At 38.3% G+C, this 26239-nt stretch overlaps 1 protein-coding gene and 1 non-coding gene across 2 annotated transcripts in view; one reads left to right on the top strand and one right to left on the bottom strand.

Moving 5' to 3' along the window:
* Positions 1–26239, top strand: part of CTNNA1 (catenin alpha 1) — a 178687-nt gene that overhangs the window by 130011 nt on the left and 22437 nt on the right. The window contains exons 8-10 of the mRNA XM_055431247.2: positions 1966–2046; positions 3232–3384; positions 16073–16165. Coding sequence (XP_055287222.1) covers positions 1966–2046; positions 3232–3384; positions 16073–16165 — 327 coding nt within the window. The remainder of the gene's footprint in view (positions 1–1965; positions 2047–3231; positions 3385–16072; positions 16166–26239) is intronic.
* LOC129559469 (uncharacterized) overlaps positions 17189–26239 on the bottom strand; it is a 30414-nt gene continuing 21363 nt past the window's right edge. Inside the window, exon 5 of the transcript XR_008686550.2 lies at positions 17189–17338. This is a non-coding gene — a transcript (uncharacterized LOC129559469). The remainder of the gene's footprint in view (positions 17339–26239) is intronic.

Genomic DNA, 26239 nt, shown 5'->3' with positions numbered 1-26239 from the left:
AGGCATAAGCATCTATTTCCTAAAGTAACAAGAAAGACAAATTAATTTTTAGGATAGTATGACAAAAGATAAACAGATTCATGTTGTGTGTTGCATGTTAAAGTGAATTTTGCTGTGTGAATGTAATTCCCTCAAAAGTCAAGTTTAAGAATTTGCTTTTATGTAACTTTCTAAGTAAATCCTTCTACCCAAATTGAGGACATTTCTGGCATTTGATGGTTGTAAGTAATTAGGTGCTCATGAGGTCATTGAACTCAACCTTTGAGTTTCAGATAACATGTATTCTGAAATAAATGATCTGTTAGAAACACCCCCTGCCCCAAACATAGCTAGATATAATGACAGATTGTACTAGGTTTACTTCTAAGTGAGTGCTTGAGTTTCTAAGAAATGTGCTGATATTTCCCTGATTTAAGCATTAATTATGAGGTCAGTTTTTTTTTTTTTTTAATTTTAACCACCTTTGCCTTAGATCCTTGTATTTTTATCTTTGAGGTTGTCAGTAACTAATTATTCTTGTCAAGTTCTTTTCTGACTGATGCACTTGAATAAATCACAGTTCATTCCTACAGGTAGAACAAATTCTCATACTTCCTCAGTTTTTGTTGAGATTTTTTTTCTTAAACTCATTAATATTAGTGAATTACTTAATTTTATTGACAGTACAGGTGGAGAAAAGATTTGGAATGTGACCCTGACTAGATTTGATAGGCACCATATCAATGTATTGGTTGTATTTCGACTTTTAATGTTTTGTCTCCTCCTTTCTTTTGCTGCATAACCTATATCCCTAAATATTCCTTCTCTTTTTTCCTAATAGTCCAGAGATGAAGGCAGAGGGACAGGTATCATTGTCCACATTCAACAGATGGAGGATAAGAGAGAAATTGAATAACAAATGTTAAAAGGCACTCAGAAAGTGTATAACTACATCTTCTTGGCTCTTCATCTGTTATACTGACTTAGGTAGATGGTATATCTATATCAGAATGCCTTGAGGGCACCCATGGCTAGAGGAACACTGGGTTAAGTTCCTTTGTATCTCTTCCGTAATTACTACATGCTTTACAGAAGGAGCCACATTTGTTGACTGGGCATTTTGTAAGGACAAACTTTTAATACATTTCATAGTTTAACCTGATGTCTTACAAGGTATTTCTAAGCACATGGCTAGCCAGCTCTACCTGGGGTGACTACCTTTGTCCCTTTTCTTTCAACTACCATCAATTTTGGTTCTGCTTAGAATGTTCCCCAAGGCAAATGTCCACTCAACCCCCTGCCCTCTTAAGAAATGCTGATTTATATACCTCTCTCAGTGGCCGATATGTTCTTTTCTATGCAATACAATTGCATTAAGCTTAGCCTAGATTTTTTAAGTAATCTCACAAAGCATTCTTATTTGGCCTGTATGATATATAATATTAACTGAAGTAGTCTTATAAAGTACTCTTTTATTTGAGCTGTATAAAATACATTATTAACTCCTATCCATCATGATACATCTTCGTTTTAAAACTTATTGTTTCACATTGTTTTAGTGCCAGGTGCCATCTTTCACATTTTGACATTCCTCATATCTTAGAGTTCATCAAAATCAGATATTACCTTTTCATGCCTGCAGTTCAAGGAGAACTGGTTCATTAATGAAATTGTTGTATGCTGAACTTTGAATTAAAATATACATTTAATTTTTCCAGCAGAACTTTAAGCGAAAGTCTTGCCTTTTGGCTTCTCTTGTTTTGGCAAAACTCCCTCAGTTTCCATCATGAAATAATATGGAGCCTAAGAGTTGTAAAATTAGGGTTTTATGAACAAAGCCACATGGTGCTCTCCTCACCCCAATGTATATTCCAACATGGGGCTTAAAAAAATTGATTTTTCAATGTTGATTTGAACTTAGTTATTGACTGCCATTAAATTTTCTTATAAATTACTGCAATGTGCATCTCTTTCCTTGTTTTCCAGGCTGGACGTAAAGAAAGAAGTGATGCACTCAATTCTGCAATAGATAAAATGACCAAGAAGACTAGGGACCTGCGTAGGCAGGTAAGCTGAGAAGTGATGATTTCTTTCTTTCCCAAGTTCTTGGTTTTGTTATTTTGGTTAAAATTCCAACAAATACTGGACCCATATGCTTTCTTGAATTAAAGGATGACTTTTCACAGGAAATTTGACTGTTTTGTTGCTAATAAGCTTCTAAATGGCTACTAAAATCTCTTGGGGACCTGGAATAATACAGTCCTACTGGAATGGACTGAATAAATTATGCTGTAAAAATGATGCTCAGGTAAGAAAATCAACTTAAAATGACTTGGGGACCTCAGAAAATACCCTGAAGGATCTTGTGATGTTAACTTACAAACAGTAGAGATAGAAATTGAAATTACGTATTTGACTTGCCCCTTTCTGATTTTGATTCTTGGTGAGAATGTGTTTCTAGTACAGATATGCTGAGTATAGAGTTATTTGGGGCTCTCAGTTTTCTGAGTTTATAAGTACAGACATCTTTCTCTTTATTTAATGTTAAAGAATCTCATTAACATCTTTCTCTTTATTTAATGTTAAAGAATCTCATTAACAAATTGAATATTAGTCTTTAAAAAAAAGATAGGATTGAATTTGTAAAGCAACATTAAGACTTAAAAAGAAGTTGTAATTGTTGTAATACAAACAATTTCCAGACTTAGTGGAGAAATATTTTATTGTTCATGTCTGATATAGAGCAGAATTAAAGATGGAATGTAGCTACCCATCATCCTTTTGGTAAATTAATATCACACATGGTTATAAAGGTAACTTTTAAGTTTTAAGGTTCATAGTGTGCTAACCCTGTTCAGAAAGTGCTAACACCCCCTCCCTTCTCATTTTTATTTAGCCAATTATATTTCAAGGCTATGTCCTAATTCAACCTAGAGCTCATTTCTGTTTAGTTTTTTTTTTTGTTACTCCTTTAAGATAGAAGCTTTAGTTTTGTAATTCCCAAGAAAAAAGGGTTTTATTTTGAAAACTGAGATTCTGTTGCTAAAATGCTTTAACTGTAGTATAAGCTATTATCTCCGCAATTGTATTTCCTGTGTTGCAGATTATATAACTGCATGGCTTACATGAGGGGTTCTCATATAAGTGCAGCCAAACTGTCATGAATTTCCATTAGATTTAAAAGTTCAAGAGAAGAAAGCAATCTAGCTTTTTGGTAGAAACAAAATCAAATTTTTACAATTTAATTATTAGCTCCGGAAAGCTGTCATGGACCATGTTTCAGATTCATTTCTGGAAACCAACGTTCCACTTTTAGTATTGATTGAGGCTGCAAAGAATGGAAATGAGAAAGAAGTTAAAGAATATGCCCAAGTTTTCCGTGAACATGCCAACAAATTAATTGAGGTAAGTGTGTTAGCCGTTTTATTAACTATGGGTAGCTTGGTGGAGTGTGGTGATTTTTAACCATATTATTGAATCAGCTGAAGAATTTAGGGACTCGTGTTATTTACAATATGTGTAAGACAGAAGTCTCTTTCATAATTACTTAAACATCTATCCAAGACTACCATTTTGGTAAGTTTATGTTAATTATGTACCTGATTAAATAAAAATAGTCCCTATTCCTGGAATCTTAACATCTCCAATTAGTGTTAATGCAGCTACAGATAGATCATGACTTGCTTAATCTCAGAAGACACTGTAGAAAATAGTGGCTAGAAGCTGGAGTTTAGAAGTCATACCGCCTGGGCTTGCATCTTGGCAAGTTACTAAATCCCTATGAATTCCATTTCTTATCCATAAAATGAGTATATACTAATGATGCCTATCTAGGTATTATTTTGAGATTTAAGAGATGATATGTGTCAAGTGCTTAACCCTTTGCCTGAGAACAGCCTCCGCTCCATCACCCTTTTTTAAAACTAAAGAAATTGGGAACTCCTTGGCCTTCCAGTGGTTAACCTTTTTCACTTCACTGCCAACGGCACAGGTTCAATCCCTGGTTGGGAACTAAGACCCAAAAGCCATGCGATGCAGCCGCCATCTCCTGGCTCTAAAGAAAGAAACAGCTCTAATATGCTACTAATTAGATATGTTTGAATAGTAGAAATCTGTATGTTAGTGTTGGTTTGTTAAGGTGACAAGAAGAAAGAGTAAGTTGCTATTTAATTTCTAAATAAGTTAGGCATACTCCTACCATTTGATTACTGAAATTATATTACTGTTTAATTGATTCATTATTACTATATTTCAAAAATTTGACACATAGTAAGTATATGGCAAGTTATTTAATTTTGTAAGCCGAATGTATAACACCTAATATTTGGAAGAGATATTCTATAGACCATTTGGTAAGTTGGTCATTATGTAACAACAGAAAATGAGCCTTTTATGTAAAATGTGTTTCTTGTACACTTGGATTTATAGTGATATTAGGCCAGGTTAATACTGTAAAATAGTCTAAGGAAAGCATCAGTTATTACATTAAACATGTTACTAATTTTACATCTAGTTTTCTTTGAACATTGATCGTTATCCTTAACTGAATTAATTATGTACAACATACGTAGGTCAATCTTCTATTCAAGTTGATGATTCTGGCATTTGGTCCGAAGGCTTGCAGTTTGTGTCTCCATTAAGCATAATCTTTTCACAATAGTAGTATGACTGCATGAGGTATAACCTCCAAATCTACAAAGATTGTCTTCAGGAAGCCAGCCTCCTGTTAGTATCCTGCATCTCAAAGTGTGTCTTTGTGATAGGAAGCAAGGACGCTGCCAGCCCACAGCCTGGGGTAAAAGGCTACTGTAGTGGCAAGGGAAAGGGCATCTGAAAGGGTGTGGCAGGCTGAACCTTCAGGGCAGTCCTCGTCTCTTCTTCAGCTGGAGGAAGATAATTTTTTAAGGACTTTCTGTACAGTCCTCATCCTCTCCATCCAGCGGAACTGCCACTTGCTGAGCACATACTGTGTACCATATATGGATACAACATATTCAAATACAGTGTACATTCCTCATTTCTCAGGTAAGGAAACTGAGACTTAGGGAGGTTAAATAACTTACCTCCCTCTTACAATGAAGGCTGTGCCACTCGGGCTCACTGGTGTAGTGGACAGCCTCATGCCCAGGAAGAAGCACTAGGTGGACCTGGTAGCTTTGGAGACCTTACTCTAGGAACTTTGTCAGTGCTCATACTTTTTATTTCATTCTGAACTAACCAGGCACCCAGTGGTGTTCAGTGTTTGATATTCCCTGTCACAGCTCACTTCTGACTTTTTTCTCACCTCTCTCCCCTCTCAGTGACCTCCACCCCCATCATCCCCCACACATAATAATATATGTATATTAAATGACACATGGCTTTTCATTCCTTGAGGCATAACCAAAGGCCTTGTAGTACCATTCTGCAAACATTTAAATTACTTTAGAGGTACTAAGATAAATAATTGCATGTGTGCATAAAAACAAAATGAACTTTTAAAGTGTTCATTATAGAAGCCTCATATTCCTGATTCAAAGAGTAACTTGATTCTTCAATGACAGGCCTTCTCCTCCCCACACTAGTACTTTTGTGTTATAATGAAACACTGAATTAGTGAGAGACTTGTTTTAAGCAAAGGTAAAATACTACATTATGTTAATCTCCTGCCATCTTCTTTTCTTTTTATTAATTTCCCATCTTGAGTGGAATAAATGTCTGCAGCCAACTTTGGTTTTAGGGCCATTTGCTGTTTTTTCCTGAGGGTTTGGAGGAAGTGAGAGTGCTAAGTGAAAGTTAGGAAGGGCTGGTGTTGATAGACCTCTGGCAGGAAAGGAAGGGCTCAGATTCTGCAGCCACTGAGAATTCTGCCAGATTCTTTTGTTCTAAAATAATACAGTTCTGCCACTAACTACTTGGAATTAGGATAGACGCCACAGGTAAAGGGCAAAGCCCAGTAAGATTGCACTCATTGTAGACGCCAACTGCAAATTAGGGAGTCCCTATCCCACCTGTACTTCAGACCCAACTGTGTATAAATTCGAGGGTTCCCATGACCAACTCACTCTCTGTTCACAAGACTGCCCTCATTAGAAATGCCAGCTGCAAGTTTGGGGGTCCCCAGTCCACCCAATCTTCGGATCAGCTAGCTACAAATTTGGAAGATTCCTTTTGCCCACTCAGGTTCAGTAATTTGATAGAACAGCTCATAAAACCCAGGAGAGTGTTCTCCTTATGACTCCCGTTTTAATGTAAAGGATGCAAATCTGGACCATCCAAATGGAGAGACATAGAGGGTGAAGTATGGGAAAGTCTCAGAGACAGTGTTTCCTGTTTTCGAACTCGATGGATCACGCTCCTGGCACATCGATGGTTCAGCCAGGAAACTCCACTGAGTTTCAGTGTCCAAAGATTTTATTGAGATTTCATTATGTAGGTGTGGTTGATAGAATCCCTAGAATCCCTTCCTCCCCTAGATCTAATTTTTTCCTGAAAGCCTCAGTGTTCTAATCACAAGGTTGACATTGGCCTCCTCTTCCTGAGTTGTCTCATTAGTCTAACATATGTAGTGGCTCACCTCGAGTTACCTCGTTAGCACAAGTGATGAGTAGCAAAGACAGTCCTAAAATCTCCTAAGAATTCAGAAGTAATCCAGTGCAAAGACCAGACCGTGTGTGTGTACACATACAATACCTCCCCATCCTGAAGGTACATGGAGTATATGGTTTTCAGTTCGCTTGCTGCCTGGCCATAAACACCACACAGAGTGAGTGAGACAGGGCAGATTTGTGTGCTGCAGCTTTGTGCTGATCCTGTTTGTGGTCAATTACCCAGTGATTTATCACTTGTCTTACCTGGGTGTTCCTTGCATTGTTTTACTTTTTGCTGGAGGTTTGCCCTTATGGAGCCTAGTTTTCTGATTGAGTCCATCTCTTCTCTGTGAAGTAAGAGATCCTTTCTCATAGAAGTATTGATTGTCCCTCTGGTGTTCTGTTTAATACCCATGCATTGACGCTTAACCTTTCTTAGACTCCTTCAGCAGTGGGAGACTCCTTTTTTCCAGAGGCATCACATTCCACTAGTGGATTCTCTGGTTGTAGGAATGGGGGGGCCATAATCATCTTCTCTGGAACTACCCCTGTCCATCTTTTTATTGCTGCACACAAGTGAATTGAGAGGAGCTAAGTGTAAAATTGGAGAAGGAAATGGCAACCCACTCCAGTGTTCTTGCCTGGAGAATCCCAGGGACAGGGGAGCCTGGTGGGCTGCTGTCTGTGGGGTCACACAGAGTCGGACACGACTGAAGTGACTTAGCAGCAAGTGTAAAATATATACCTGATTTCAAAGATATGATATGGAAAAAGAATGTACTTAAAAGATTCATTAACTTTTTAATTGATTACATGTTGAAATGTTTTATGTTGAGTTTAGATATTATTTTTTCTAATCTCACCTCTTAATGTGGCTCACATTGTATTTCTGTTGGACAGCACTAGTCTAGATGATTTCCTCAGGCCTTTGAGAGGCTCTCTTCATTCTGCCTCTTCTCTGAATGCTCTCTACTAAAGTGCCAGCCCTTGTCAAACACTTGCTTCATGGGTAGGTGGATGGACAGAGTCAGACTGCCAAAGCTGCCATTGGGCAGTGACGTCACAGTCAGCCAGTTCCAGGGTTTGCCTTCAGAGGTGCTGCTGCTCAGGTCCATCTTCTCAGTTCTGGTCTTTGTGGGGCAGTTGGGCTTTTTTTTTTTTTTTTGACTCTCTGTTTTAACACTCATCCAGAATTCTTAGATTCAGTCTAGTGTTCTATCTGTCAGGACTGTTGCTGGCTTTACTGTTAATATTATTGACAACACCTTCCAAACTTGTCATTTCTTTCTTTTTTAAAAAATAAGCATATCTTTTCTCCTTTTATCCAATCTGATGTTTATAAAATACTGTCTGAGACAAGGCATAGGATAGAACCTTTCAGATTGCTACTGGAAATCATTGTGTTGATTGGACAATTCTTTTATATAGTTTACTGCTCAGTCAGTTACAAATTCCTTAATTTTTGTCCCCCCAATAAAATAATGTAAAAAGGTTATGCCTTAATTTGGGATGTCATGTAAAGTTGCTTTGAATCTATTCATGGTTTTTGGGTAGTATTGGGGATAGCATTCACTGAGAAATGGGAACCTTTTATGGTACCTTCTCTGTATACCACATTTTGAAAATATGAGATTAGTTTGAAGATTAAAAACCATATATTGTCTCTTAAGATTTTAGGAGCAGAAGTGAATTTCTCCAGCCCCTCTGTGTAGGCATAGTGTTTGGAAGATTGTGTGGTGCCTGCTGCCTACCAGATCCTTATTAAATGACTTTGTGATTTTACTGGAAAAAGCAAATAACAGTGTTTGCTGTGTGACTGCTCTTATTTTCTCAGGGTCTGACTAAGACCTCTGATGCCTCACTACAGTTGTCAATGGGATCTGTTAGCTCCACACATGGTATTGAGTTCCTTTTCTTATGTGAAGGGTACCTAGAGGTTGTGTGTCTCAAGGCCAGTGAGTCGGGGAGCAGAAGCTAAGGGTCAGTATTAATGAGCTGGTGACCCTTCTTACCACCATTTTCTTCTGTTCTGGAACATGGCGCTGAGGACTTGTCTTTCATCTGTTTATGAAAGGGCATGGCTATGCTTCATAATAACAGTAACACCTTTTCTGCCTGATTTTCTCCCATACCAAGTTAATGATCTCTTTATGTTGCTTGTCAATTTAGTGTATTGAGGTGAAAAATTTGTTTTCTGTCAGAAAGATTAACCTTTTTGTCATTTATGCAACATCCACGTGTCCTTTTTAATACCTCCTTTGCTCTGAGCAGCTTAATAACTAAAGAGGAATCAGTTTTCCTTTTTTAATTTTGCTGTCTTCTGGGTCCTTGTTCAATTTCATGAATTGAGAGTGAAATAGGAAAAATACACTTCATCCCTTTCCCCTCAGTCCCAGACACTGAAAACAGACCTCTTATTATAATGAACTTGCTACAATAAGATAGTGTTTCATTCATTGTCTTGTGAATTAAGAACCAAAAAGTAAATATAATTGGTACAATTTTGAGCTGGATTATCCCCACCTACCACCCCCCACCCCCAATCCAAGTATTTCCCATTTTCTGGGACTTCATAGGGTATGGCTTTATTGGCTTGAAATGTGTATTTTAACTGCAAATTGAGTGATCTGCATTATAACTTTTATTCTGTGGTGTGCTGATAATACGCAGGAAAGGGACCTTGAAGAAGCCTCTGTAAGGAGCATTTGAATTAAAAATGACCTTTTACGATCTACCTGTGACATCTTGGATATTTTCTCAGTATCTCTACAATACTGTAGGCTGAAATTCTTGCAAATGGCAAATCAAATGAAGCTTCAATTTTCTAGTACTGTAAGATGTTTGAATGAAAGCAGTGAAGTATTCTTGGGGGAGAATGCTGAACTTGAAATTAGGAAGTACTTCCTAAGCATATTGAGCTTGATTTTCTCACATTTTCAAGGGTGTGCAATTTCAGATAAATGGGGTATGTAAGACAAAAATGTCTTGCATGTACTATTTTAACACCTTAACCCGAAACAAGCTTTTTTGGCTGAATTTAACTGCCACCTACTCAAATTTTGGGATGGTCAGGTGAAGGTGATGGATGCATTTTGTTCTTAAGAAGCATTGAGAATCTCCTCTTGGAGCCTTGGTAGGAACGATTAAGGAAGCACTCTGCTTCAGAAGAGTGTAATCCTGTTGCCTCTCCAGTAGCGTTGGTGGACTAGTGTTTAGACAGGCACCATTCCTAGCTTTACTGATTATTTAGGAGACAGAAATAGAGAACTTTTTCAAGTGGTCCATATAGTAACACGTAAATGGAAATGATGACAGTTTCATCTGAGTGGTTATCTATACATGAAAAGCTTTTTAAAAATATCAAATAACAAAACTGTCTAAAATAGTTTATGATGTTTTAGTAAATTCACAGTTTCTAATCCTGTTACCGGAGATCCTTATATTTATATCCTGCCTCTTCTTAAAATTTGATTTGGTATGGCTTATTTTGAATAAAAACGTAAGATAAGGCAGATGTGGAAAATCAGGATGCAGGTGAGAAGTAATACACTTCTCATCTGAACTATAAATGCCATGCTTGTCTTTCATTGTGGCGTTGCACTTCCTGGTAGCATGGAGGAAAGGAAGAAACACAACTGGTTGTGTAGTTTTGTCTTTAGAATGGAGGAAGTATACCCACTTTTTCATGGGAAATAAGCCTATTGTAAAAATGTAAAAAAAATCCTAATGTGGCACTTTCACATAAGGGACAGTGATTGAGTTAATAGATACAGCCCTCAATATTTTAGTAATAAATGTAGTGGCAGGTACCATGCGTTTCCCCCCACCCCTTGTAAATTCCCTAACATTCAACTGATGCCAAGTTGAGTCCAAACATCTGTTACTTGTTGAGGGGCTAACCCAGGACTTGTCCTTCCCTCCCTATGAAAATATTAGGGGAACTAAGGGGTGATGGACAGGGAGGCCTGGCGTGCTGTGATTCATGGGGTCGCAAAGAGTTAGACACGACTGAGCAACTGAACTGAACTGAACTGAAAGGGGCTGTGAGTCCAGTGCTTTCTCCCGATCACCCCAGTGTATCTTTCTTTCCTTTTTAAAATAATGTTCAACCCTTCTGTTTCTTTGTGCTTTAAACGTGTCCTGTAAATAGCATAAGTTTAGTTATTGTTACTCAGGTTAGCAGGGTTTTGTTGTTGTTGTTGTTCATTACGGAGTTTTGTTCACTAAAGTGTGGCGTGACATGTGGATTCATTCTTAACACTGCATTTTTATTCTCTTTTAACCCACTGCTTTCATCCCTCCTCTATTTCTGACTCTATTTTTCTCTTTTGGATTGGTTGAGTCCTCCCACTTCTTCCTATTTTTTCACCCCCTCTTGTTTGGAAATCATACACTCTGTTTTACTAGTAGCAACTCTAGATGTTTTAAGCATGTATGTTTAACTAGAGGTTGAGGTTAGGCAGTATCTTTTTCTCCTTCTGAAACAATATGAGAATCTTAGAATGCGTTAACTTTAGTTATTCTCTAACTTAAATGTTCTTGTACAGTATTTCATTTCTCTAAATTTTTAGCACCATGAGTTAGACACCGTTGGTGTTTCTTTAATAACTTATTTCAACTTTGCATAAATTTTACTCGATACCCTATTTTCATTGCTTCTCATTTCTTCTTGGACATCAAACCTTATGGGATTGTTTCCTTTTCCCTAAAGCGTATTTGTATGAAATGCCTTTAGTTGAGGCAGGAAAGATCTGTCTGGAATAAGTGCTCTGAGATGGTTTTTCGTTTTGTCTTAATTATTTTTATTTTGCCTTAATTCTTGAAAAAATACAGTAGTTTATTGGACGTATAATCCTAGGAGGATTTCTGCCCCACTGTCCTCTTTAGGGATTTGAAGATATTATTACCCTGTCTTTGGCTTCCATTGTTGCTGTTGAGAAAGCAACAGGCAGTCTCACTGAGCTTTCGTTGTAGATAATTTGTTTTTACTTTCTGGCTGTTTTTTAAATCATCTTGGCTTTGCTCTAAAGCTTTATACTTCAGTGTGTCAGAGTGTAGATTTCTTTTTATTTACTCTGCTTAGAATTTGTCTTCCCAAATCTGAAAATTGTTTCATTGTCACCTACCTCTTTGAATATGGCCTCTTCCCCATTCTCCCTGTATTCCCTCCTGAAATCCTCACAGTTGAATAGTAGACAGTCTCAGTTTATCTTGCATGTCTCTTAATTTATGGATTCCGTGTCATGAAAATGTCTTGGTTTTCCTGAATAATTTCTTCAGTTTGACCTTCCAGATTAATAATTCTCTTTTCAGCAGTGTCTGGTCAGTATTATTTTAAATTTCTAGAAATGGTAGTCATTATTACTTTTCTCTTGAAATTCTATTTTGATCCTTTTCAAATCTGCCTAGTTATTTTTGAGTGTGTTTTTCCTTTTCTATATTTTGTATACTTTGTTATTTCCATTAATGTAAAAAACATTTTTTAATACTCCACTTTTGATCATTTGATTATTTGCAGTCATGAATCTGATCACACAGTTCTTTTGCTTACTTTTGCCCAAGATCCCTATTTCCTTGTATGAAGGTGAAAGTAAAAGTTGTTCAGTCGTGTCTGACTCTTTCCGACTCCGTGGACTATACAGTCTGTGGAATTCTCCAGATGAGATTACTGGAGTGGGTAGCCTTTCCCTTCTCCAGGGGATCCTCCCAACCTAGGGATCAAACCCAGGTCTCCCTCATTGCAGGTGGATTCTTTACCAGCTGAGTGTGGTGGGTTCACATTTCTGGTATTTCACATGTGGGAGTTCTTTGAGGCCTGGGTTTAGATTACCTTCCATCAGTGAAAATTTCCATTTATATTCTGCCAGCTGCTTATAGATACTAATACATGATTGAGGTATAATTTACAGACCATAAAATTCACCCATTTTTAAGTGTACAATTCAATTGCATGTAACTGTGCAGTCATCATCATAGTCCATTTTGGAACTTTTCTGTCACCCATGTGTGCTTCGCTTTTGGGTAAGCTATCTTATTTCTCCTAATGAGACCTTCAAAAGACCCTTCCCTGGAAATTGGAAAGTTAGAAGCTTAACCTCTGTTCCATCATCATTTCTTCTGTGGGTTTGGAAATGATTGTTACAAATTTCTTGAGTGGTTCTGATATTTATATGATGTGCAATTGGGACTTCTCTCTTCCTATATGACAAGTTTAGAAAAGTTGATTTTATTATTATTTTGGATTTTTTTGAGAGTACAAGTAGCTTAACCATTTTTAAAGAAGAAATCTCAGGTGGTAGCTTGACCTAAAACCATGTAGCAAGTGATAGGACGTTTTGAGCTTCAACTTTATGGCCCGCTACTCAGGTTGTGGGGTCATTACTTAGACTTAAAAGCTTCCTGTTTCATAATTCTTCTCACTTGTTTCACCTCCACAGTGGTATACACTCCTATGAGAGTAGGTCATTAATTCATTACTAAGAACAAAAAGAAATCTCTTCTTTTCTTCCTGTAAAGGTTCCAGTTTAAGGGGCAGTGGGAAGTAACTTGTGTTTGACTTAAATTTTAAATTTATTTAAAGTCATAACACATGTATAACAGGAAAATTTGTCATAATGATACAGTTTTTCCACCTTATAACTTTGCTTAATAACTTTTATTTAAATAAAGAAGTTCTGGAGCTTTCCTCAATGTCTGAAAAGCTGTCTTTTCTGTCATGTACAGAGGTCATATTTGTTGATTTTACATAGCCTGACTGTGACAGTTTTTTTCCACACAGCACAGATTATTACTAAAACTAGCAAAAGCCCAGGGCTGTTGCTTTGGGTAGTTGAAAGTTTTCTGAAATGTACCGACTCTGTGGACATGAGTTTGAATGTACTCCGGGAGTTGGTGATGGACAGGGAGGCCTGGCGTGCTGTAATTCATGGGGTCGCGGAGAGTCGGACACGACTGAGCGACTGAACTGAACTGAACTGTGCTTGTCTACAAGGTCCACACTTAAATGGAATAGGCAGAGGTAGTGCAGAAGCAGCGTCACAATTTCAAAGGTGAGAGTCATAGTGTCAATCTTACCTACCTCTTAGATTAGCAGGAATCAAAGACATTTAAATTATTAATACATGAAGTTACTGTGGTTTCAAAGATAAGACAATTTATTCCCAGAGCAAATTAGAGTCTCATCACTCTCCAAAGTCTCAGTTCTATTAGGTTCTCTATGGAAGTCAGCTGCTTTGAGTGTTTTTAATTCAGACTTTAGAAACTTCTTCAGTCTAGTTAGCTGCTATCCAAATTTCTAGAGCCCCACAAAGAGATTATTTAGGAAGCCCCTTCCCTCATACCCAGCTTTCATGGCAGTCAAGCCTGGCGCTAGTATATGAATTTAGCTTCTAAGAGAGCTGTGGTTGAGATGTTGCATTTGCACATTTGTCATGATTAGAAGTGAGTAGCCCTGTCCCTGGAGGGTGAATTGAAGCTCATTCATCTGGAGAAGACTGTCAGTGACAGGCGCCCGCTTCCTCCTCCCAGGGCAGGCGGGGTGGCCTCCTGAAACAGGCAGTGTACTCTTGTAGAACATTACTGCTTCAACAGTACATCAGAAACACTTTAATGTTTTAAAATAAAGAATAAGTCTTCCATAACTTTTGTTTTGTTAGGATTTGTGTCGGAAAACAGGAATGATGGTGTTCAGAATTCAGCCATTTCAGCTTTAGATAATACTTATTGTACTCTTTTGTTTCTTAACTTAAATTTTTTTTTCTGAGTTTTACAGATTCATAAAATTGGGAGAATATAAAATTGTGTGGTGGCTAGAGAGTTGAAGGCAGAAACAGTGACAGACTTTCCTGAATCTAACATTTGACTGGCCTCCTAAAATAGTTGTCATGGGGCGGGACCAGGTATCTCTGTTAGTCCGAAATTGCTAATTCAGTCATCAGCCTCCAATTTTATATTTGGTTTCAAAATGCCTTCTTAAGGCAGTGAAGCAATAGAAGCTATGGTTTCATAAACAATTCTAATTAAAGCTTTCTCCCTCGGTAGAGCACCATAAAATGTATATTTGAGGAATAATGTTTGTAAAAGTTTTATGTCATATTTTGCAGCACTTTAAAGCAAACAAATAGAAATCAACAGTCAGCTCTATAGGTTGTCATCATGAATAGAAGTGCCTCTTTGCTCAGGTCCAGTTGACACTGGAAAGTGGAATTGGAACCTTCAGGGAGTGTAAATGTTACTTCTTTATGTGATTTTGAAGGCCCCTACACATTAAAATCTGACTTAATTTTATTTTTCCGTACATTTTTGTGTTTAAATTGCATGTTCTTCTGTTTCTCCTTATGATTAAGCATTGCAGGCTTCTAGTTATGATAGTTAGCAGTCTTACAGAAAGCTGATAATCCCTAACTGTAACACTGCAAACAGCAGTAATGGCATATAATTTTTCTTGTGCCTTTATGTGCTTAACTTGGGTGGAGCAGTGAAAATCAAAGGTTATTGCAATTGCCCTTGTTTACTCTGGCATTTTAAGTTCTCAGAGTATGCTTCTGATACTCAACTGCCTACACGTCTATCATTCATAACTCAGTTTTCAACTGGGGAGAGGGTATCTTAGCACCATGTATTCAGTTGGTCCTTGGTATTGCTAACAGAATCGGCAAACCTGTTTATTTAGAAATGTGGATAAGTGATCACGGCCCTAGTAGCCACTACAGAGCAACATTCTCAGCACAGCCAGAGCTTCAGCAGAAGAAATATGACACAACTTGGAAAGACTGTTTCTGGCTACATGAGTAGTGTCATTGAGGCAGTTGGATGGGAAGGCAAAGATTTTAGTTCAAATGAAGTAGCGTCATTCAGGAAAGAGTCCAGCTGTCAGTGCTTTTAAGAAACCAGTGGAAGGACAGTTTTGTTCTTAACTATGGGATATCATCTCTGTTTCTTTTTCCATTTCTTATGAGGACGGCCTTACGTCCATCTCAATGTGTTAATGCTATTCTTTTTTATTTGAAAAATAGCCTTGCATTCAAATAAAACTCATCTTGACTTTTAAGTATCCATTCACCTGTCAAATGAGAACAGCAACTTAGAATTTTGATTTCCTTCCTTCAGGAATAGCTGCAAAATACATTTTTATTGTAGTTGAGGGTGCCAGTGATTCTTTAGTGCCTTGAAGGTTCCTTAGCTTTCCTTACATCACTGCCCATACCAGCAGACCCTTGTTCTGAGGTTACTGTTCAGGCAGGTTATAGCCCATGTAAAATTGGTGAGTTACAAGCCCTAGGATCTTTCAGGGTTCTGCCACCAACTTACAATGTGACATGTGTTCGGAGTCTGTTTTAATTTCCTTAGCACAGAGCTAAAAAAATTCTCCTCATAAGCAGGTAATCAGTCTGTGAGAAATAAAACACCTTTGTTGCTTTTTTCATTTGTTCTCTAAAGGTCAGGGATGGGGTAGATGTACATTTGTTTTCCTTTGCAATCAAAAGAGAAAAATCTTCAAAGACCTTTTTTATCTTTTCTTCTAGGTGGCCAACTTGGCCTGTTCCATCTCAAACAATGAAGAGGGTGTTAAGCTTGTTCGAATGTCTGCAAGCCAGCTAGAAGCCCTCTGTCCTCAGGTAAAGTACAATCAGCAGTGTTTAAGCTATCACCAAATTGGATTTGGGTTATTAAAGTGGAAATGAATTTTATTTTATTAGTTTCATTTTTAGGATCTAGAAGCCTTGAGGATAAAATACTGATCCACAGTCCATGTAGAGAAATGTATGTTTAACTTCCAGTGATATTTCCTTAAGGCGTCATGTGTTACTGTCTCCTTGCCCTTCATTTGAAATGCATAGCCTTTTTCACTGCTGGCAAATGGAGGACAGGCATTGGCCATTCCTAAGGGCCTTTCTAAGGGAGGGCCACCTGCAACATGTGGTAGTCCTGGCATCAGGATTGTTACCCTATGAGTCTGAAAGGAAAACTGCTGCCCACGCACACTCCATCTTTATGCCCAGTGTTTGGATCTTGTTAGAGGGCATGAGATTCAAGAACTGGAAGCCTTAATCTGTTGTGTCCTGAAGTACCTTTATGATACAGATATTAATAACGTATTTCAGTCAGCTACTTGAGAACTTTTCTCCATTTCTAATGGCATATTGTAAGGCTGGTGATTAGGCTAGGTTAAGCATCTGGGGCTTTAGAAAGACTCTGAAGCACGCAGAAAAATGCTTGTTTTGTTAAATGTTAGATGAGCTGCTCTCTCCCGTGAGGTGTGCTGATCCTGTTGGTGTGGCTTGATACTCTATGCCCCTCATAGGGGTTTCTCAGTAGTGTCAGTGCTGTTTTAGTGGAAGAGGTTGCTTCTCCAGTTTCTCAAGCAGAGAATGGTCATGGGCATACTCTGAAGATTTACATTAAACCTCTTTCTGAATGTCCTGCCAGATGACGCTGACCACAAATAAACAGGAATAAACCAAGGAAACTGGAGTATGAGAGATCACAGGAACGAAGTTTCTGTGTTACGCCTACCACCAGCTTTAAGATACACCATAACCATTACTTTGGCTCTTTCATATGCATGATTCCTGACCAAAATAAGTAAAGACTGGTGATTAATCTGGGATCCTGACTGGTACACAGGTTACTTAGGGCATTTGTTCTCATTCTCAGCTGTGTGGGTTGGTTTGCACAGGAAAGCTGCTTCCTCTGGGTGTTCGTGTGCTGGGTCAGCTGTGGATCCCCATGATCTGATCGTTTCTTCAGCTTTAATCCAGTCATTAAGCCTGTTACTGGCCAGTCAGTAGCTGTACAGATAATAAGCACAGTGAATTTAATTACGTCCAGAAAGTTCATGGATTATCAAGTTGTATGAAATAAATTTAGAACAGATTTTAAAGATTTGGCATTCTTTTCTCAGACTTGCCATATTACCCTATCAGTGCTTTATTTTTAATGCCTTTGGTTCTCCATTTGATTTTGAAATGCTTGAAAAGCGACAATGCTTTCACATATCGGCTGAAACAGATGGTAACATACGCTGATCACACCTACTAAGAGTATTTATATAAATGATCTTAAAGCCTTGTAAAAGAGAGTCTAGTAGATTCTAATGAGAGTGATGGTGTGCATAAGTCACGTTTGGCTGGGACTTGTTGCCCAGGCTTTAGGTTGCATCAGAAAGCACCTTTTCTCCCTCTTTTGTAGTTCATTTCTCCTGCTAGAACAGACCTCAGGACAATACCCAGATGATGCCTGGTATTAGGTATAGAAAGAAAAGAAAGTGAATTCACTCAGTCGTGTCCGACTCATTGTGACCCCATGGACTGTATCCTACCAGGTTCCTCCGTCCATGGAATTTTTCAGGCAATAGTACTGGAGTGCCATTAGTTGCCATTAGGTATATGTCCTCAATAAAAAGGTGTTACTTGGTATGAGTATTCTCTCAGATTCCTTCCCAGGCTCCTTCCTACCCTGGCTCTCAAACAGGGCTAGGCAGATTCAATGACAACAAATACAGCAGACATTGCAGGCATGGTAATGACAAACTGGATAGCAGGTGCCATTTCTAAATGAGGTAACTGTGACTCCATTCCAGCCCATTATTGCTAGATTTTTTCATTATTGCTAGATTTTTTCATTATTTGTAAAGAGAAGTCAGCAATTCAGATTTTTTTTAAGTCCCAATTTTAAAGGATTGGTAACTAAAATTTTGAAATTCTTTGAGGAGGGTAAAACAAATTTCTGGGAGCTGTATCTCACCTACCCTGGCCCATGTGTTTCATACTCTCCTTTAAGGTGGCTAATGGCTGTCCCTCTCTTCAGCCTGGTATGGGCAGTGATGTCAGGCATCACTGGCTTGTTTGATAAACCCTAAGCAAGCTAATCAACTTGAATAAACTAGTTAGTTAATTCACCAGTAGTTTAAGATGGTGTTTAATATGTTGTTGCATGTAGACAGTATTAAAGTTTGTTTCTTTGAGGCTACTGTCAGCATCTGTCCACAGTATAGAATATGTGTTGGGTTTTTCCAGTCTCTCTTTATGTTTCATGCCCACACTGCTGCATTCAGGCAGCCCTGGCCCCTCTGTTGGGGGGCTTTTCTGTGACCCCACCTATAGGGTGGAGTTGGCTCCTAGACATTATTGTTCCTTTCTGGAGGGGAGAGATGACAGATGGAACCTGTAGAGCAGTTTTTTTCCCCATCTTTCCGTTCACCCAATAGCAGATTAACTTTTGGAAATGGGAGCTTCTGTTCTAAAGTACTAACTTTTTAGGAGTTGCTGCTGCTGCTGCTAAGTCACTTCAGTCATATCCGACTCTGTGCGACCCCATAGACGGAAGCCCACCAGGCTCTCCCATCCCTGGGATTCTCCAGGCAAGAACACTGGAGTGGGTTGCCATTTCCTTCTCCAATGTGTGAAAGTGAAAAGTGAAAGTGAAGTGGTATTAAAGTTGAGTTCAAACAAAGTAACCTGAAGGTGGATTTATTTTGTTGCTTGGGGGAGAAAAGCACCCAAGCTTTGGTGATTTACTGTTTCGGTGATTTACTGTTGTTGTGAGTAGGGAAGAAAGTAGGTCAGCACTCTCTGCATTGCCTTCTGTCTGCAGTATCTCACTCTGTTCTCCAGAACAGGGACCTACCTCCATCTGAGCAGATAGCACCAGTCTCACATGCTTTTATCAGGGGGGAACAAAATCAAACTGTTCTGGAAAAGGACCTGATTCCCCACGTCATCTCACTCATGGTTGTGCTCAAGTCTTAATCCTTGGGAACTGCTTAAAAGATTTTCATTTTTCAGTTCATCCAGTGCTGGTCAAAACAAAGTGGGAAAACCCTGCCAACAGCAGGTTTCTGACAATTGAGTCTTTAAAATTGGAGAATGGCATTTTGGAGATGATCTCACTTAATATTTTATTTTTCTTAGTTCATTATGTAAGAATGAGGATTGTACATTTAAGTTAATACAAATCTGGCAGTTTAATATTTCATATGGCTGGGTTTAATGCATGGCCTTTCTTGGAAATTTAAGCAAGGGGAATCAAGCCTTTGAAGCTGCTGCTTTATCTACATTTTTTTGTCCATTTTTTGGGGGGGAGGGGTGGATTTCTCACCAAGTGAATTGATAAAGAAGAAATGTTCTTATGTTGTTGTTTTCTTCTGGCTCCTTAGATTTATCTTTGATATTATTGCTTCTCCCATTGTGCTATGGGAATTCTGATCATTTTTGTGGCTAACAGGCTTGATAAGCATTTGTTGTTGTTCAGTCCCTATCAAATAAGCATAAACTCAGACAGGCCTGGTCTGTATAGTTAATGAGAAAATATTTAGCTCTTAAATGAGCTAAAGCATACCAGCCAGGGAAGCCTGTGGCATCAAGCTCTCAAACATGTGTTATTATCTCACCTTTCCGCTTCTGATTTTCTCTAACATTTTTACACAGCAATTGCACAGAAGAGCTCAAAGGCGATGCTTCTGACTGAAAGTTTTGTCACAGCATTTTCTGTGTCTCTTTCCTCCCTTAACCCCCTTCCATGGAGGTCTGCAGGTAACAGGGCCCCAGAAACACTCTAGTCTCCTTGTAAGCCTTGTATATCGATACTGGTCTGTTGTTTCATTTTGTTGTAAAGTCTGATTTCCATACCGTAAGAGGTTTCCCTCTCCCATTTTCTTGAAAAGTCTACATAATTGGTATTAGTTCTTTAAATGTTTGGGGAGAATTTATCAATGAAGCCGCCTGGCCTGGAATTTTCTATATGGGAAGATTTTAAACTAAATTGTTTAACCTATTATTTAAACAATAAGAAAGTATTTCTTTAATAGGTATAATGATATTCAGATTATTTATTTAAACATTTAGCTGTTTATTCTTGACTGACTTCTGGTAATTTGTATTTTATCAATTGCTACTCTTATTTTTTTCCTTCTACTTGCTTTGGGTTTATTCCCCCCTTTTTCTAGTTTCTTAAGGTAGAAGCTTTTAAATCATTGATTTGAGACCTTCTCTTCTAATGTAACTTGTAATGTTGGTGCTTAGCTTCTCAGATTGCTCAGTGGTAAAGAATCTGCCTGCCAGTGCAGGAGACACAAGGATTGGGTTCAATCCCAGGGTGGAGATCACCTGGAATAAGAAATGACAACCTGCTCCAGTATTCTTGCTTGGGAAATCCCATGGACAGAGGAGCCTGGCAGGAGCTACAGTCCATGGGGAAGCAGAGAATCGGATAGGACTGAGCATAGACACACACACAGTGCTGGTGTGTATGTTAAATCGCATGATTGGGATGGCCAAGAAAGACCTCACTGAGAGAGTGATGTAGAAGCAAAGATCAGAAAGGAGATGATAGAACAAGCCAGGGACAATGTCTGAGGGGAGAGCAGTCCAGGAAGAGGGAACAGTAAATAGACCTTGAGGAAGAAGGGTGAAATATCTAACAGGAGTGTGAATAAAAGGCAGTAGCCTTTTATATGGCCATGGTAAAGCATTTTGTTTTTTTACTTTGAGTCACATGGGAAGCCATTGATGGGTTTTAAGTAGAGAATTGACATGATCTAAGACTCTTAAGAGTCCCTTGGACTGCACGGAGATCCAACCAGTCCATTCTAAAGGAGATCAGTCCTGGGTGTTCATTGGAAGGACTGATGCTAAAGTTGAAACTCCAATACTTTGGCCACCTCATGCAAAGAGTTGACTCACTGGAAAAGACTGATGCTGGCAGGGATTGGGGGCAGGAGGAGAAGGGGACGACAGAGAATGAGATGGCTGGATGGCATCACCGACTCGATGGACATGGGTTTGAGTGAACTCTGGGAGTTGGTGATGGACAGGGAGGCCTGGCGTGCTGTGATTCATGGGGTCGCGGAGAGTCGGACACGACTGAGCAACTGAACTGAACTGAACTTTGATTTTACCAAGGTCTCTCTGACTTCTGTGAGGAAAGAGAGAGACCCCCTAGGAAGCTGTGGTAAGCAGAATAATGTGCTGTCCCCACCCCCAATATCCTAATTACTAAAACCTGTGAATATATTGCCTTGTATGGCAGAAGGGATTTGACAGAGGTAAATAAACTAAAGATCTTAAAATGGTGAAATTAACCTAGATTATCCTGTAGGTCCCTAATATAATCTCAAGGGTCCTTATATGAGGAAAACAGTGGTGGTGGAATCAGAGAAGGAGACCTGATCCTGGAAGCAGGAGTTGAAGTGGCCACAAGCCAAGGCAATTGGGTAACCTCTAAAGACTAGGACAGACAAGGACTGGATTCTGCCCTAGAGCCTCTGGAATGAACGTTCTGCTAACACTCTGATTTTAGCTCTGTAAGACCCACTTTAGACTTCTGCCCTTCGGAGCTGTAAGATAACACATTTATGTTGTTTTAGTTTGGTGATAATATGTTACAGCAGCATAGGAGACTGAAACAGAGGCAAGAGTACAGTGGAAGTGGTAAAAGCACTGGTTATACAGTCCAAATATATTTTAAAGGTGGAATTTACTGAAGGATTAGTGAAGTGAAGGGAAAGAGAAGAGTCAGGAAAAATTCCAGGTTTTGACCCTAAGTAGCCAGAAAGATGGAGCTGTCATTTATGTTAATTTTGTGGTGCCTGTTAGACCTGCAAGCAATAAAGTCAAGTTTAGGGAAGAGGTCTGGACAAAATGTATAAATGTGGGATTCTTTAACACATATGTGGTGCTTAAAGTCATGAGCCTTGATAAGTTCACCAGTGGAATGCATAATGGCAGAATAAAAAGGTCTGAGAAATAAAACTGGGGTTCCCTGATATTTAGAGTTTGGGGAGGTGAGCAGTATCCAGCAAAGGAGATTCAGGAGGTATTATTGACCAGAAGAGCATGAGAAGCTCGCTCTATCTGGGAAGACAAGCGGGGAAAATGTTCCTAGGAAAGAGTCATTATTCATGTCAGATGGTTGTAGAATGTGACCTGAGAATTGATCCTTGGATTAAGGAACAGATGATCTTGGACAAAGAAGTTTAGGTAGAATTTAGGAGATCCACTAGAGTGGATTCAAGAGAAAAGAGATGAATACAGCAAATTGATTGCTCTTTCAAATTAGATGTAAGGATAATGGAGACGTGGCGTGGTAGCATGTAGTACATATGGGGTTGAGAGTGACTTTTGCTTTTTATTTTTAGTTGAGAGCTATTTTTAACGTTCAGCTGATGGAAATAATCCCGTAGAAGGGAAATACCAATAATAAAGACTAAAGCGGAGAGAATTACTAGGATATTGTCCTACAGTAGAGGAGAGGAAGTGAGATCCTGTGGATAAGTGGCAAGACTGTTCTGAAATAGGAGGCTAGATAGGAACATTCACAGTTAGAAACAGGTAAGACAGAGCATGTGGCATAAATGCAGGTAAATGGGTAGATGTAGTGATAAGATTCGCAGACATTCTCTTTTGATTGTATTCATCTTTTCATTTAAATAGGAAGCAGAGCTATAAGCTGAGAGTGATGATGCTCTCAGAAGTGTGACAGGCTTGAGAAGATATGGAATAATTACTCTTTTAGAGTCCAGATTGGAGGAGAGGAAGATACTGATCGGACTAAGGAAATCTAGTTCTCTTGCTGTCCCCAACACTGTGAGTCCTCTTGAAGTTGAGTGATAGGTATTTTAAAGTGAGATGCATTCAGCATGATTGGGAACAAGAAATCATGAGTTTTATTTTGAAATACCTGAGACATCTGAGTAGAGCTGTCGGGTATGTAGTTAGGAAATGAGTTGGGGGCTAGAATGAGTGGTCTGGGATGGAGATGTGGGAGTAGTTGGCAGATGGGTGGTATGTAAAAGCCTTGGAACTCCAGCATTAGTGGAAGAAGATGACCGCAAAAGAGACACAGAAGTGGCCAGAATGGTAGGAATGAAACAGGAAAACTGACAGAATCTAACATCCAGACCTGATTAAAGACACTTTGTAAACTAGGAGTAGAAGAAAATTTCCTCAGCATTATAGCATCATACTCAATGATGAAACACTTGAGTACTTCCCCCGAGGATCAGAACCAGACAAGAATGTCCTGTTCAGTGTTGTACTGGAGGTCTTAGCCTATAGTAGCATTTTAAAAGTTGCCATTGATACATGGTGGTAGTGCCTAGTTTGTGGCTCTTTGCAAATTTAATGAGCAAGGATAGTGACTCACATTAATTTAGAAGTGAGAGTAAATATTTCCCTCTAGTTGTTTCTTAACCATTTGCAGGTCACTTTAGGTAGGCTGTTCATGTCTTACCTCCATTTTATACCAGTAATTTTATGTTCTCCTTACTGATTTGTCAGACGTTATATACTTATCTGTTATGTATACTTAAATACAAATGTAAGCAGAGAATTTTCCTTTTTTTGATGGGGCCAGGGTTGGCACACAGCATGTGGAATCTTAGTTCCCCGACCAGGGATGAAATCCTTGCCCTCGTCAGTGGAAGCATGGAACCTTAACTATTGTAAAACATTTATTTGTTCAGTAAGTGTATAATTAAACACATTCTTTTAGCCATATCGTTTTTAATTTAACTCATTATCTATTTGGGAACGATCTTATTTTGCACATAAATATAAGTATGAAGTTCAGACTTTGACTATTTTTTTCCAAATAGCCCATCAAATGTAAAAATGGACCATCCCCATCATTGATTTGTGATGTCTCTTTTGTCATATATTGACTTCTGCTTTATGATAGGGTGTGTTTTTAGATTTTTCTTTTCAATTACTTTAGCTTTGTATTACATTTTAACTCTCTTCATTACTCTTGATCTCTGTCCCATGTATATATTTGCTTCTCTCAGCCATTAACTATTCCAGATTAATTGGTGACTAAATAGGTCAGTCCCCCCACTCCTAAACATGGACTGTGTTTCTATTTATTCAAGTTTTTTTTAAATAATGTACTCAGAAAAAGTTACTTTTGATATCTCAGTCCTTTAGGTTTCTTTACAGATTTATTCCACTTATTTCCTATTAATTGTTTTCATGAAGAGCTAATACTCCCTTCATTTTATGTCCTGTTTTCTGGTATATAGAAATGTTACTCATTTTTATATATTTATATTGTCTCTAGCTACCTTAATGAACTCTTATTAATTCTAATAGGTTTTTCAGTTGACTTAAGTTTTCTAGATAAACAAAGATGTTCTACATTGGAAAGTAATTTTATTGTCTACTTTCTAAACAGCCTTGTCTTATTTCCATTTCCCACTTTATTTCATTAGCTAGAAAGACCATTATTAATTAACTAATGATGACAATAGGTATTCGGTCAGTAACATCTTGATTTTTAAGTAAATGATTCTAGAGTTTTCCCTATTAAGTGTCACGTTGGATGATTATTCAAGTATTATTTTAAGTATCTTTCTAGTCCCAATACATGAGAAAATAGTATTTAATTTATTGTGTCCCACAGTTTTGTAATCAAAACAAGAAAGTTCACCTTAGACAAGGTGCTTTTCCTCCATTATACTGTATAAGAAAAGATTACAGAACAAAGGGAACAATTTTCTCTTTGTAAGGGAAAATTATCTTAGTATTTAAAACATATAATTAATTCCCTGCTGGTGTTTACTTGGCCCTCTTAAGAAACATTTTCTTCAGCCAGGTATTCTTACAAGGTCTAGATCCACTCTGATTCATTGATAACATTAGTGAATTAATGAGTTAATTAATGAAGAGCAGTCCACAATCTTGAATCACCCAGTGGGAAACAAAAGGAAGAAGGAAAAGAGGTCAAAGAACAAGCCTAGAAATGATGAAAATAGGGGAGACCATGGTATAACACATGGGAAAGCTAGGATACTTTTGACAAATAATTTGTTGTCCAAACCCATTCACTTTTGAAAGTGGTGGGCTATTAATAGTAACTGGGTTGGCCTAAACCTACAATCTATAATTGATAGTTTCGATAATTTATCCCTTCCAGTTAGCTGGGAGGGAAGAGGAATTAGTTATACCAGTCAAGTGGGTCTGATTCTTCTTTAGTTTTTTGGCTACAGTCTTTGAGGGGTAATTTTGGGAATTACGGACATGACCTGAAGGCATGTGATTGCTGTAGCACCGGAAAAACATGATCCCAAACTCCTGCCCTCAGGTACGATGCCCAAATGACTATGATAACTACTGTCCTATCTCGCAGATCTCAACTTCATCACCACCAGTTTCCCCTGTCCTTGCTTACCTTCAAAGTTGCGTTATATGAACACATTTATTTCCAATAACCCATAAGCACCTGTACCTGGAGATATTCCTAATGATTCTCTCAGCTCTTTTTCAAACTACTTTCATTATTTATTCATTCAGTGAATATATCAAAGGATCTGAAAGGTATTTCTTGAAAGAATATACACTAGGGGTCAATAAGTACGTTAACAGACAATATCATAAGCCATCAGGGAAATGGAGATCAAAACCACAGTGAGATATCACTTCACACCCACTGGGATGGCTGTTATTTAAAAAATGGAATAGGGAGAAAGGGAAAACAAGTGTTAAAGATATGAGGAAATTGGAACTCTCATATAGGCTGGTGGAAATGTAAAATGGTTCAACTGCTTTGGAAAATAGGCAGTTCCTCATAAAGTTAACCACATGACCCAGCAATTCCATTCCTAGTTATATATAAAAGAACAGTGGAAATAAATGAAACACATATGTAAATATTCATAGCATTATTCATAATGACCAAAAATTAGAATTCAGATGTCT

Source organism: Moschus berezovskii, chromosome 8 (assembly GCF_049115385.1).
Source record: "Moschus berezovskii isolate FMDL1 chromosome 8, NW_MosBer_1.0, whole genome shotgun sequence".
Taxonomy (NCBI): domain Eukaryota; kingdom Metazoa; phylum Chordata; class Mammalia; order Artiodactyla; family Moschidae; genus Moschus; species Moschus berezovskii.
The sequence above is the reverse complement of the archived record's forward strand: the minus strand, read 5'-3'. Positions and strand labels throughout refer to the sequence as shown.